At 39.0% G+C, this 15,876-nt stretch overlaps 1 protein-coding gene across 1 annotated transcript in view; it reads right to left on the minus strand.

The window, feature by feature from the left end:
• The window catches only part of uacab (uveal autoantigen with coiled-coil domains and ankyrin repeats b), a 32,725-nt gene extending 26,527 nt beyond the window's left edge, over positions 1 to 6,198 (minus strand). The window contains exons 1-2 of the mRNA XM_034107226.2: positions 6,121 to 6,198; positions 5,995 to 6,021 (exon numbers count right to left, since the gene is read on the minus strand). Coding sequence (XP_033963117.1) covers positions 5,995 to 6,021; positions 6,121 to 6,183 — 90 coding nt within the window. The 5' untranslated portion in view covers positions 6,184 to 6,198. The remainder of the gene's footprint in view (positions 1 to 5,994; positions 6,022 to 6,120) is intronic.
• Positions 6,199 to 15,876: the final 9,678 nt, after the last annotated feature.

Raw genomic sequence — 15,876 nt, forward strand, 5'->3', positions numbered from 1 at the left:
AAAGTATAACTTGTGTATTTCTTTATATGGCAATTATACTAAATACATGTGATGGCTTCTACCATACTGTGACTTTAAGATTAATAAAGCTTATTGAAGAATATTGTTACCGTTCTATATATTTGTCTTTGTCTCAGCAGGAAGAGCCTTCAAAGGGAACACTTTGCAGTTGTTCTGATAAGATGGTTACAAGGTGCACTGCTGGTTTCTGAAGTCAGAAACTAAGACATGCAGAGCTAACGTGTGTGGCAGTAAATACAATGATCCATTCACATGAAGCTAGTCTGGAATGAACTGCTCAATTTAAGGGAAAATGCAAGCCGCAACAATATGTAAATATATAAACACTAATATGCCACTTATATTAAGAAACTCACGCACTAAAAGCTGTAGCTTATTGCGTCAGTGTGTTGATCTTCGGATCAGGGGAGCACTGGTTCCATCCCCACTGCAGTCAGCATGTCGATGTGCCTCTGGGCAAGACCCTTCACCACAAATTGTAAGTAATTAATGTATGCAAGTCGCTTTAGATAAAAGCGTCTAACAATGGACATGTACAAAACTAAATATCCACCTAAATTGTAATTTCATCGTTTATTTTAATAGGGACAATGCACATTAATGAACACTTTAGACAAATAATGCTTCAAGTGTAAATATGCCGGATTTGAGCTTTGAGCTCATTCCCATCCGTAGTCCCTGACATACAACATATAATTAATTAATTCTGACATCTTCCTCTCCTGGGATGATTGTCGTTCCACCAGTTTGTCCAGACTGAAATATGACGTACTGAATGATAGATGGGCAAAGTGTTTTACAAGGATTCATGGGGAGAATGAATCAAGTACTTTAGTGTTCCAATGATATCAGGTCAAATGTATAGAAGGGGTTTGTTTAGAACAAATGCATGCAAAACTAATGGCAATCCTATCAGCTTTAGTTCCACTTTGTCTTCGCAAATGAGAACACGCTGAAATTAAAAAGTGAAGATGGTAAAGACCTGCTGAACCACCACATGTAAGTAAGCATTGTCACCCAGAATGAGAATACAGTATGTTAAGACGATGCTGACATTAACACTTAGCTCGAAGGATTTGAAAAGAAATGAATTCATTCCAATCAATTGAGAGCAAACATAATTATGAAGGCACAAGTTCTGTAGCTTTGGTGTAAGGTTAAAGTAGCAATTTCCTGTAAAATACCACAGGCTTAACTGACAAGTTTGAATAGCCATCATTAAAACAACACTGTCAGGAGAATTAAAAACAAGCATGGTTGAGGGCTTTGGCTATAGATGTCCTCTGATATTATTGCAGCTGGTCTGAGGATATGAAGGTGAAAAAACAAGGGCAGACAGAGAGCCGTGTCTGTGGAATTATTAACAATCAGGGATGTGACAACTGTGCTTTAATGTTAATGTGGTTGAAGCAAGTATTGTGAAGAATGAAAACTTTTATTTTTTCCATCTCACCTGAAGGCGAAAGATGACAGAAAACAACACGCGAGTCTTTTGTCTTACAGAGCCGTATTTGGTTAAATATGAGCTCTTTGGGCATGCTGGCACTTGGGCAGAAATACTGGTGTTGATGCTTATTTGGCCAGCTCTCACAAGTCATCACACACACAGGCGGCGCCAGGAATGTGACTGGAGGCTTGGTAAAAGGACTAACTCTTTGTAAAAACATGCGTAGACTCAAAGATATTTCTCTGACATCTTACGCAATTTATTAAACAATGGTTGCTCAATGCCATAATTAACTTTCATTAGCTAAGTGGTTAGAATTACATTTAGTCAAAGGTTATAACATTTCTATAACCACTTTACAGTATTCATTACACACATTCTATTCAATCACATCTGCCAAGTTTTAGGTAGAGACATCTGATAAGAAAATAATACACTTGGGAAAATAAAGCCTAGAAAAATACATTTGAGCTGCTGTTTCCAATTCCTGAAAACATCTCCCGACACCCATGGTGTAAGATAACGATCAGGTAGCTACGGAGCATGTGTTGACTGGCCCTCTGAGGAGTACAATGCTACACCTATTGTTCCTCATGACCAAGCTCTGGAGAAGCATGTCTTCCCGGAAAAGTCTCATCACACATGTCTTATTACACATGTCTCATCACACATGTCTTATTACACATGTCTCATCACACATGTCAAAATGCCTTCAAACCACGTGGACCTTTGGAAGCCACATCACCCTCCTTCTTATCTGCTACCAAAACGTCAGTCGTCTCAGACGCACTTTGTGTTTGTTATCAAAACTCAGTCAACATAGGAAGCCAACGCCGGTCTTCAATTAGATCCATCACATTTTTCTCACGCTGTCTTTTCTGCAGAGGGGGGACTGCGAAAAGTATCAAACCGGTTTAACCTACTTTAAGTTTCTGATAAAGCAGAGACACTTGTCTAATCTGCAATGAGTCAGAAAAATACAAACACAGAGCACAGCGTGATGGGGCTTAGTCTGTGCCATTTCACAGCAGTTTGTCCCTCGTCAGCAGAATCTTTGTGCTCCTGTTGCACACCACGCCTGCCTGTATACACACACACACACACACACACACACACACACACACACACACACACACACGCACGCACGCACGCACGCACGCAGGTCTCCTCTCAGCATGGGAACGCAGACGGGTGACACTGTTGAGATGACCTCATGGCTGTGCCTGCCCCCATGGAGCCAGACATTAATCCTAAAAACACAGACTGTCACGCTACCACCTACTCTACAGACAACACAACGTCCAGCCTAAATAAACTTCTGCTGAGCCCGCCTGAGAGCTCGCCTCCTACAGTCACTATAAGTACAATGTCTATGCAAACTAACACACTAGGATATGCTATTCTACATGAAATCTGCAGAACTAAGAAAGAAAACGGCTAATTCTTCTGAAAAATACAAACGGGAAGAATGGAGCCTCCAGTTGGTCCTTTGTTCCAAGCAAGATGTCAACTCCTACAACCCACTGCCATGACATGTGATATAGGGATTCATGGACCCCTAATAGGGCTGACCCAAATGCTTCAAAGCTTCGACCGTTGCCATTGTTGCCAACGTACGAATCAGCATGGGGGGCTTAGTAGTAGACTTGAAGGATAGCCGCTTAGAAAAAGCACTGCTAATACTGTGGTAAATATGTTCAATTTCCTGTTAATTCTTCACAATAAAAGCCCAGTGTGATCTCGTTATTTAAAGGCTTTTATTGTTAAAATCAGGAAATGCTGGGTTTCAACCTGATGTGATTTAACAGAGTCATAGGCGACTGGTACTAAACTCCAGAGTTTCATGCAGATACTATAAAAGTACTGAAAGCTGAACATAGACTTTTAAAAGCATCTTTCTCTCTGCTATCCTGCACAATAACTTAGGTTCATTATTATTATTCTTAGAAGGACAGCGTTGATTTAAAACAAAAAAAGGGCCAATTTATGTGACAGCAGTGTTAACTTTAACAATCCAATGTAGCACAAATGGACTTTATATTTTATTAAACAATATATTCTTTCAGAGAACTTTTGAGAGCTTGATATTTCCAACCCCACTTCTTCATTCATTTCCCCACAGCTTGACATAAACAGAAAGAGCTCTGCGCTGGAGCCTGTTGCAGAAATCACATTTTCCAATTCTCCACAGAGATGCTTCAAGAAGCATCTCTGTGTTCAGCCTTTACACAGACTCCTGGGTAGTTGGGTAAGTGCTTGCTATTCCTTATTTTAGCCATACTTGTTGTTTGAAGCCTGCAACCAATGGCAACTAGAGGCAGGGATGTTTACTGAACTCTTTCAAGACCAGCTGGTTACCTGACAGAGCTGTATTTCTTTCAAACATGGGAATGAATGGTAACCTGATTTGTTGGGAATTCAACCTAAGTCATACCAAAAGAACATCATTTATCTTCCAGTTCATTTGTAAGCCAAAGGTTTCCCTAAACTTATAGTTTTTACTTCATAAACTTTGATGAAGTCACTGCTGCCGTTTGATTAAATGCAACCCATAAATATATGAAACCACAGAACTGCTCTTTATTCAAGTTAAAATAAATGGATACTATAGGTAATAAAAGGAGCTAAATCTTAGTTATGTTTTCCAAAAAGGTACAAGGAATCTTTGCCATGAAGGTAGAGACAACAGAGCAATCTTATAACATTACCTTTCACTGTTGTGGATGAATAGAAAAACATGTTTCAGACACACAATGAGGTATGGGCGATCCCTAGGATGCATGAGTGTGACAGCATTCTTTTTCTCCATTGTATAGCTGAACATCTTCCTGACAGTGCAGCAAGAAGACCAGCCGTTTAGGCTGACAGCAATTGTCAGATGAAGGGTTGAAATGGTCTTGTAGTCCGTCCGAGGTTTAACTCAAATGAAACGTTTAGTCTAAACCAACTCAAGCCCAAAAAGCAGACAAAACACATACTTTGAAAATGAGGGAGGAAAAGAGGATTTTCTTAATCCCAAGCCTTCTTACCAGCAGAGGGAATGCCTGCTGGGGGCCTCCGAGCCGAGACCCTAACTTGCTGCTTGATAACGTTAAGTGTGTCCGCAGGGCTTTAAACGAAGCTCAGCAGCTTCTGAAAGATTCTTCAGGGGTCCAGGAGGCTGCAAGTTCCCACACTGTTTATTATGATTATAAATCAACAAACTTCTCATCTTTCTGTAACATGGCAGTATGATAAATACTGATTCTACTTTGGCAGACATTTTGTCTACATGCCATTTCTCTCTGGATTGGGAAAGCAGCGATTAAGTTCCCAGATAGAACTCACTGTCACAGACATGTTACAATGTCCATGTTTGAAAATAAGTGAAACTCTCAACTTAATAATATCTCACAAAGACACAAATGTATTTCTGTCGCTGCATCATAGACATCCATTTGCTGATCAAATCCACTGCATCTTTTACTACACTGCTGTCCTTTCCCCAACAGGCTTTAGAGCAGACTGGAGCAGTGTAAACTCCTGGGTTGAATTGCAGAAAAAACCATTACTGAACCCTCCAGGGAGCCGCTTGAAAAGCCTCAGCAGGTGATAGCACAGAGGAGCGAGATGGACACGAATCATTTATTTGATTTTATAAAAGTCTCAGCTCTAATGGCAAACAGTTGGGGTTTGATTTCCAGTTTGCTCACAATTCTAATGTTGCCCGTTAATAATAGAGCCCTGGAAAATATGTGAATATACAAAACAAAATGTATTAATAACTGATTATAAATAATAAAGATAAAAAATATGAATCTGCCAGTGAAAAACTCATTAAAGTTATCAAAGTTGCTATACTCCATATTGCATGCTTAAAATATGAATATTGTAAGCACTACATTTGTGCTTTTATTTGCAGTAATTCATGGGTTTTATTGCAAATCAGGGTTGATGAGATTCATTTAGACGAAGTGGAAGTATAGTGTGTACGCTCATAAAGTTACAAATTAATAAAATCTTGCAAAATCCTGATCACAGTTCAAAAGGCTTTGAAGGTTCATGCAGCGTCTCTTCAAAAAGCAACCACGGTACTTAAAAATTAAAGTTCAGATAACAGAAAATAAACTACCCCCAGTGTTTGATTTAAAACAATTGAGATACCTCTGTTGGTCAAATTAAAGATGCCTCTTATTGAATTCCTAGTTTATTATCAATTTAAAATGTATTCAGATTAGTTCTTGATTTGCAAAACTTGTGTTAATATCTTCAAAGATTTTTCAAAAGTTAATTTGAAGTGAAGCATTCAACACCTGAGATTACATATCTGAAAAAAAGGTCAGCAACGCCATAATCTTACAATTAGGCAACAACTAAAGCAGCAGATGGTGCTCCCTGCCAGAGGCTCGGAGCCATCATGCTCCTTTCTCCCAGCTTTGGTTACAACTTCCCAACAATACAGTCCACCGTCATCTGGCTCTTCTATCCCACTACGCTTTCATTGAATACACCCGGAACACCACTTCAATGGCAAAGGAGGCACTCACATGTCCTTCTTCTTCTTCAGAGGTGTGCTGGGGAGAAGACAGAAGGAAAAGGTGTGGAACACCAAGAAGCAGGAAAACGTACCGGGAAAAATAAATGTTGTAAGAGAGGTGTTACAAAGCTGTTACCTTTAGGTGATACTCTAATAATGGTTGAGGACAAAGCCATGAGGGGTCTTTGAATGGAGGCATACTCCTTGATTAGCCTTTCAGTACACTTTGCTGCTTCTCATTAGGAGAGCGTTCAACCAATCACTGATAAGGGCTTTCATCGGTTTTGATGAGCAGCCTCCGTCTGCTGTTGAAATTGTGAACAACAGAGAAAATGAGGTTATGTAAAAGAATAGACAAGCCTTACAAAATATTTAAATGATTAATTGATTATCAAGATAAATAAAATATAATAATAATCAATTGACAAATGAATTAATAATTTTAAATGTAACCGTCATAGGAAATATAACAGGAACAATTTAGTATTAATGAGACACAAACAAATACAGCTGAAAATAGGAATACTGTTCACGAGCTATTGCATTTTTCTGGTAGGTACAAAAACTCTTAGTGGGACAATACACACGGTGAGAAATCACACCAACACAGGAATATCGATGGAGCAGTCCATCAAGAATCTGGTGAAATAATCTTAATGAGAATAATCCCTTTCTCTTAGTTTGCCATAATCAGATTTTAATCGTAAAGCGCCATTAAAACGTGTTTTGCGCCACAGGGAGTGGTGCACCATTAAAGGACTTTCATTTTGCAGCATTTATCTCACTCACACTCAGGCTGCGGCCACACGAGGACGAAAACGGCTAAACGCACAGGATTAACGCAAACACAATCGCAAACAAGCTTCCGTCCACACGCAATAGTTATCCGGATAGTGTCTGTCCACACGAGACCGCTCCGTTTAGCTCCAACCGCTGGAGAAGCTGCAGTACATATGCAGGAGCCTGTACGTGGCGCTGTAACTTCCTCCACAAAAGCAGCGAAGAAGCATGGTTGTCATGGTTGCCCTTCTGTTTATTCTCCGCGGTGGGGGCCGAGGGAACCGGGCAGAGTTTTTCGCCAGTCAACGTGTATTAAAGTTTAAATCTTCCGGATAAAATTATAAAAGTGCCGGTCAAAGGTCTTCTTTGTTATTTATTGAGCTTTAAAACAAATGAATAACAAATCTATATATTATAATAATAAAATACACGGAGCCTCTCTTTTTCCTCCCTCTCTTCGGACAGCGTCAGTGTCTGTCTCATGCAGCAGCTCATCCAGTAATCAGTGACCCGGCCGACTGTAAAAATAAACATATTTATAACTAGTTTAGGGAGTTTGAGAGGTAATTAAAATAGCTAAGGGCGATGATCTGACTTGAAGTGTGTGTTTTGCTGCAGCGGGAGGAGCTGCAGGTGAGCAGAGCTGCGTGTCTCCGTCCTGTCAGATTAGACTTCACTCGCGCTTAGGTCCATATCGAGAGAAAGATAAATAATCTGAATTCAGGGTGCAGTTTACTTTGACGCGGGGGTGAGCAGCAGAGGTGGGGAGAGGCGGGGCTATTGCCTCATCATTATTGCTGTAGATGTTGCACAAACAACTGTAGCATGGTCAATAGCGTCCGGAGCATGATAGCAACTCTGCGATCCGCCATTGTTGTTGTTGTTGGTGGCGAAACACTTCAGCAATGGCGCGGGGTAAGCGGAGGTGAGCAGAAGAGGTGGGGAGAGGCGGGGCTATTGCGCAATCACTATCAGTGATCTGAAAATGTCCGTATAGGGCGCACACACGGAGCTGTTTGACCCCCCAGAGAGTGGCGTATGCATTTCTATCCACCTTGGGACCCGTTATCGTTTCCTCAGTCGTTTAGTGCCGTATTCGGTCGTCCTCGTGTGGCCGAACGGTCTATATGACACTAAACAGTAACGCAAACGACCGAATTCGACACGCACGCATATAAAATATATCTGTTTTAACTTTATTCAAACACATTCCTATGAATAGTAAAACCAGAGAAAGTGATAATGCTGCAGATATTTCCCAGAGCTGTAACTTCAAACCTTATTTCCCTTCTTATTCATATCAAAAGGAGTACACAAACACAGAAAATCAATAGTGTAGTGCACAGGGAATAAATGCTGAACACCTCATGACAGAACTGCTTGTTCATGTTCCAGCGAGCAGAATGCAACTAAAGCTCTTGGGAATTGAATCTTTGGAACAAGGAAATTGTCTGAAATGACATAACACAAGCCTTTGCAAAGCCATGCAGCGTTGTGTGGTCTTCTCATTGTGGTGTTGCAAGGCTGTTGGATGAAACTGCCCAAGGAAGACCTTTCATGTGGGGAACAGAGAAAGATGTCAGACAGTTTCACCTCTACTGTGTCCTGCGGCTCATGATTGTGTCCTGTTTTACTTTCTTTTGAGCCGACACACAACACATAGTGGAATGCCCCAAGTGACAGAACAGATGTTTGCTGGGACAGCAGGCTGTAATTGGTGTGTTCATACTAATCTCAAAACTAACCAGGGAATCCAGTTCCCCCCCTTTTTTCCTCCATAAGCCGTCATGTCTGCTCCTGTGTCTGTGGATTCAACTCTGAATAACTGCCAAGTTCTGCTAAAGCTGAAACATTTTCAACATATTTCTTTTAGAAAAAAACTAGGCTTTGTGGCTAGCTTTGGGGTTTGGAGAAGTCCAGCTATATTCAAACATTACATCGTGATCCAGCCAATGACATACTTATCTTGATATTTTATTTGGCTTTCCTTTCTATTGATAAGGATCTACTTTTCAATAGAATGATTATACGTGTTGTTTACTTTATTGCAAAATAATCGATGTCAAAACGTATTAAATAGTGGTTAAACATAAATGCCTTGTTTTTGTGAAGTGAAAGATAAATGAGTGATTTCCTATTGCATTGAGCTTGTTAATCCCTTATTTGATCAACAACAAATGTGCAATTATTGAAATTGTGTTTTCTTAAGATTTCTGTTTATTTAAATGCCTGGCTTAAACTTGGGTCTGCTGTTGATTGAACAAAACAAGAGATTGAGGATGTCACCTGGGAATGACATATGCAACTAATATAAAACAAGCAACTGATTATTTGCATTAATAAACAGATTTAATAACGGAAGAGTTGATAACAGATGTATTTCTGATTAAGATAATTATAAATTACAGCCTTAGTCATTTATGTGTCTCTTTTTTGCCAAAATGATATGAAATGATCATGAATGTTTTCTTTCCGTGATTGTATGGCTATTGTATGTCGCTGCTTGTTATGGGGAGCCTTGTAAAAGTTCACCCTTAACATAATAGTCTTCTACAAAAGAGAATAGAAGACACTGGAGCCCTGCCTGCAAACCAGAGACAAAAATACACACCTCCCCCTGCCTTTCATCTACAGCTGGTTTGGAAGGAATGTCTTGGAATTTGGAAAGAAAAGGCTAACTTCCTGGCTTCGAAGTTAGTTACAATCAAAGCAAATCCATGTAGTATTATCTGATGAGATAGTAAAGATAATAACAGGAGTGGACGGTGACAGAATTCAGTTATCGTTTGTTCAAATAAAGTTTCCTTTCAAATTCCCCTCGCCTCTCCCACACATATTATTTAGCTTAATTATTCACCACACCAGGGGCCTATACTGCGAACCTGGTTCAACCTAACCTGGATATGTTTGAGTTAGCCGGTTGGCCTAATCCAAAACATACGCGCTCTCGCTAAACTGTACTACGACGCTGTTTATCAAGTGGATCGCTCAAGCCAGCCGTGTCCTATCTAGTGAGGTGCGCGTTCACATGAAAGGGGTGGTATTTGGAGCATTCGACCAATCACAAACATGGAGAAGCGTATACTGACAGCACAGCGTCATACTTCCTGAATGAAAAGTGAACTTTAATACTAGTCAAAAATGAAGAAGTTAAACTTTAAACATCCATGACTTAAACACTTTATCCAGGATAAAAGCCACATAGCTGCACCTGCAAGGTGAATACAGCTGGTAAAAGAAAAAGTGTTTGAATGCGTACATTAACAGGTTTATGATATCACTGCCCGTCTAAAACACGATCTGACTTCAATTACATTTGTCTCGAGTGTTTCGTCAACTTATGTGTTGCTTAAAATAATACTTCTGCATACAGTATGTGACACTGTGAGTGTTGCACGGCCAGACACGGCTCAGCTGACTCAGATAAGGAGATATATGATACATTATGAAGTGATATGCCGCGGACTGTACTTAATGTACTCTGATCCGGTTACTTATGTTGTGGCCGATATTTAAGTAAGCTTTCTTAACGCTAATGTTATAATAGTCAGATTGCTCTGAAGATGGAGGTGATATTCTATTAATGTTCACGTTCACACAGTCGGTGATTTTTGTCGGCCGTCTTTCCTGCGACGGCAGTTTTTCTGTATTTCCTTTCTCCTGTAATATGACTTGATCGCTTTAAACTCCGCACACTGAGCTCTGATTGGTCAGCAGGCGGTGCTTTCACTGAGTTGAGCTCTTAGCCTGCAACCTAACCTGGTCCCGACCAGGTTAGCTGCTTAGCATATATTACCATGGAGAATTACCTTTTAGCCTGCTAAAAAGAGAACCAGCTTCGGATGACCGGAAAGCCGGAGTTTTCCCTGAATTTAGCCGGCTAAGCGAAAATCCTGCTTCGCAGTATACCCCCCTGGAAAGAGTGAGTTCAGATCCGAAGCGTTCTGTAACAAAGAGGAAAGCATGCATCTGAAACAGTTACAGAAAGATGTGGCGGTAAATGTAATGCTTCCTGGTATGATGTATCTGTTTTATGATCATCAAAGATTTCAGGATTGAGCTGTGAAAGATGAACCATCCATTGAAAGGAAAACGTTGCCTTTACTGTTGACAGCATGCAAATCAGAACTAAGGCACGATGCAACTTAAAATAAATGTAAAGATTAGACTACGTTTTATATGGCCATCTCATTATCTTTGGTATCTGCCTGCATGAAATCATCCCTCAGACAGACCTGTGTAAAATGTAATGTGTGTTTCGTCAACACAGCATACCTCCAGCTTTTCCTGAGGTGTTTTTTTAAACAAATGATACAGAAAATGCTGCGGGTCAAAAAACAGGCTTTTTTAGTTTTGACTTGAATTCTGATTGGCTATAGGGGTGAGACAACCACCAACCAACGCGGATACAAAACCATTTCATTGCTGAAAAGGCTTTTTTCCCCTCCCTTTTATAAAAGGGCCAGATAGTTTACCACACACAGCTCCCCTGGCTGAGAGCCTTTCTCATGGTAATTGTGGGAGCTGGAAACAGAGTGCCGTGCCAAAACACCCACTGCATGTTGAACGGTGCACAATTGTAGTGACAATAGTCCATAGGCAGAGTTCATAGGCTGTAGCTGGACTGGGAGGAATACACAGACTTTAAGATGGCCTACTGTAGGTGGAAAGCATTGACCTGATGGATATTAGACATTGTGCCAGTAATTATACTGTATTGTTCATTCAATACTGTATGTAACACATGCATCCAACATCTCTGACACATTCCTGAAGGGGCTTATAGTGTATCCACGGAGCCATGATGGTTACCCACAACCATTCTATAAAAATGTTCGTTATGTATACTATTTTAAGTATCCTCTATTTTGTGGTGGGGTGACTGCATTTCTTATAAGTAAGGACATACATACATTGCCATTGTATCAAGTGAAATTCGCTGAAAGCAATGAAGACTAACACTAGGAAAGCAACCAATTATATGTTCAGGATGGAAAAAAGTTGACACTGTCCAAGGTGGTCCCATTTTATCAGTATCAAATCCCAACATATTCAGTTTACTAAAAACAGAGAAAGAAAGTAATGTCCACATTTTAGATGCTGAAACAGCATTTCTGCCATTGAGAATAAATAAAATACTAAAATGAGGTTGAACTACAGTGTTATAGGTCAACTGTTTCTACAGTGTGGTATTGCTATTTTTACTGAATTTCTTCCTGTTGTACTACAGTGCATCAGTTAAGCTAGGTGTACACAGGGGACACAATTAGCACATTTACCAGCCATATGTTGGTAAAATATGCACGTGGCAAGTTGATTTGCATCACAATCGAGACAAAAAAAACAAGCATCATGTATGAGAGACTGTATGCAAAAATGTGAACATTCAGTAGCCATTTGGCCAGAGGAGAAAAAAGTTAATTTTGTCGCAACCTTTTTATCTAGCAACTGCATTTATTTTTTACTGAACCTTCATCCACATAACACGTCTCACATCTGATGGTACGCTTCTGCATTCAATAAAAGTGAAAACTAGAAACCGTAGCTCTCAGGGGTCGTGAGGTTACAGTCTTCAAATTAAAGCTCAGATTGAGTGTTCCCGGTAATAACAAGCAGGAGAAAAGGCTCTGCTGCACTGATTTGAGGAACGTTGCTCCCTGCCGCGATTTGTGAATAACAACAACACAGTCAACTGCTCTTGGTGTAGGTCAGATGGAAAACAAACTCTAAACCTGAAGGCACCACAGTAATAAGCCAGTGCCAGGGCCACATCTACCATTAGCGCGGAGATGCAGGTGCCTAAACTTGCTGTCGGTGTGTTTTCCACACACACAACCGTGGGAACATGACCGCGCATAGCGTGGTTGTTGAGGGCAGTAGTTCAGGGTTACAAATAATAAACCCCTTCCATCCTGGTGTTCAAACACAACGTCTAGCATTAGCATTGTGGACAAACTAATTAACTACAAGAGACGGGGATGTTAGCAAAACTTAGTAAAAAGAAACTACTTACTGTGATGGTAACTTCGTGCTTTTTCAATCGATACTTCAGGCTCTTCATCTTGCAAGTTGATGGTGGTGGATATTAAAAGTTTCCTTTGGTGGATAAATTCATAAATAGTATAAAAAACGTCCAAGAAAGTTCACGCGAAGTTAGTTTGATCTGTATGTTCTTCCTCCCAGAGCGAGTTTCACCTGACGCCTAACCTCAAACTCTGCTTGCACTTTGACTGACAAATCCAGGAGCCAATCAGACGGCAGCATGAACTGTTTTTGTGCTTTTGATCCAATTGCCGTTGCTGGAGGGCGGGACTTCCGTGTAAAGTGTCATTGGGAGAAGTTGGAGACATCCTGGGACAGGGCAGGAAAACTTGGAATGACGTCAGGCGTACCTGAAGAAAGCGAAACACCTGGAAATAAAGCACCTGTCAACATATCAACCACTCACCAATGGTTATTTACAGTAAACATCTCAACAAAAAAACCGTTTACACAACTGTCTACTAACCTGAATCTTACTCCTACAGCTAACAGTATTATTAACTGCACAGTATGTCTCTAAAAACTGTACAAAACTGTTTTATAAATACCTGCCTGTTGAATGATAATGTAGCTTACTGTATTAGTCATACACCTTGCAAGTGTTAACACAATAAAAGATTTAAGGAGAAAATATTATTTATATATACCAAAACCACATTGTCACAATAACCTTTTGCAAGTAAGTGTTCCAAATATTACTTAAATAGATCAAAAGCATAAGCATCAACCCAACATATAAGTTAATATTTATCAGGGAGCAGACTTATTTATCCACTATTACCAATTTGATTAGATAAACTCAATGGAATGTGTCTGTCCTATCTGCATTTTTGTACGTATAACCAGACAGTTGTATCTATTTGCATCTTAAACATCAGATACATCTATATAATTAACACACAAACAGTATTGTAAGTAATCTGATAATAAGCTTCATTCATCTATATTGACTGCTTTAAAGAAAACATCTGTATGTCAATATCTCAAAAGTATTTATTTCCTAAAAAACATTGGACTATATGTGTTTTCATGAAACATCAAGGAAGACAACTATATGTATTTTAGATAAAGTTAAGAGGAAGTGTTACGAATAGTGAGACTATGTTATACATCGATATAATATAACACAGGATGGATGAGATTCTGATATAACAGATAACGTGCTTGAGCTAGTATCAGTACAGATGATGTCACTTCAACCATTTATGTAAGAGTCTTTATTAGCATTTAAAGTATTTATGCCAAAAGCTTTTTTAGACTTCAGAAAGAATGAAAAAAATATTTGTTTGGTTTAAGCTTATTTATTACCTTCGGCAAACTTTTGTCATATCTCAAAAATATTTAACAGAGAGATTTAAGGGAGCAAATCACATCAACTTAAATGTCTGATTTTAGAATAGCTGATGGTTTCAGTAATATATTGAGTTAAGATATAAAAATGCTGGAACACCAACAGTAAAATATCCTTATACCTTGTTTTCATTCCCATATTAGTTTTATGCTTAATGCCCTGATAATAACTTAATATTATGTAAGTTCAACTGTGTCACCATCTGTATGGCTTACAATGGCCTACATGACACCCACTTGAACTGCGAAGTACTGACAGATGCAGCTATTTTTCAGATTTCAACTTTTCTTACCCTTCCTGTTTAGTGAAAACAATGAATCTTTGTTATTTACTGAAAGATTAAGTGTTCCCTTTATATGGAAACAATTCTCCTACTTGGGCTTGATAAACTATTTAGAAACCCTCTTGGATCAGCTGGAAAATGCTTTATCACAAAGCTGATAATAGGCTGCAATAGTGTATTTATAGACTTTTGTCACTAACTGTGATGCTAAAACCAAATAATGATTGTATTGGATCTATTTCTGTTGCTTAAACTACTATATAATAGTTAGATTAGCACAAACTCAAACATATACAGTAGTAAAATGTAACATAAACATTAATACATGAGTTATATTAATCTAAAAACATCATATATAACAGACAGCAATAGGGTCCAATTTACGGCACATTGAGTTTTGATACTTTAAGTTAATGTAGACAATAATACTTGCATACTTTGACTTAAGTAAGGATATGATTGCAGTACTTTAACTTGTAGCCGAGTATTTTCCAGTGTGCTTTTTTTACTTTTACTTAAGTAAAGGATCTGATCACATAATTAACACTCCAGAGGAAGCAAGGTTGACATCGTTTTTTGGAGAATCAATCAAAAGACGGGAAATATGCTGCCCCTTTGTGGCGAGCTAGATCTATAACTGACACACACAATGACTCAATAAACAGTTAATTAAAAAAAGTTTGTAAACTAGCAAAATGGAAACAATAAAATTCAACATGAGTCAGAATAAACAGACATTTTACATTATGCTTGAATAATCAAATGCTCAGGATTCATCAATACAATGCAGCAACACACATTCAATGTTATTATGCGGCAGTTCTGACTTTGAGGAAGTACATGGCATAAATGTGTCTCTTTAATTGTCTTTGTGTCCATGACAACAGTGTTACCATGGAGACATCACTGCCATTACTGTTCCCTCCGTTTATGGCTAGACTACTCTACAGACGGGGTCCTCACTCCTCACAATGAGTGGGAGGAAGAGTTCAGACCCTCTAGCACGTATCCACATTGGTGGGACGTAACTAAGTACAACTCAACTGCTGAACTTAGCTTTTATTTTGAGGTACTTGTACTTTAGTTAAATGTGACCATGCTACTTTATACTTCACACTTCATCTCAGAGGCAAATACTGTACTTTTTGCTCCATTACATTTCTTTTGTGTGATTTGGTAACTTTGCACAACCAGATAACACAAAATATAATTCACAAATATTTGTTGTAGTATTATAGATTTAGATCAATCTTTATTGATCCCCAGGGGGAAACTCAAAAGCTTCCTAGCAATAAAGTTGTTTAATTTAACTCAACAATTGAAACGTATCACTAATTAGTACTTCATGTATATTATTGCGCTATTTTGTACTCAAGTTAACTCTTGAATGAAATACTTTTAATAGTTAGTTTATTTCTACACTTCTTATAAAGCAA

Source organism: Pseudochaenichthys georgianus, chromosome 3, assembly GCF_902827115.2.
Source record: "Pseudochaenichthys georgianus chromosome 3, fPseGeo1.2, whole genome shotgun sequence".
Classification (NCBI taxonomy): Eukaryota; Metazoa; Chordata; class Actinopteri; order Perciformes; family Channichthyidae; genus Pseudochaenichthys; species Pseudochaenichthys georgianus.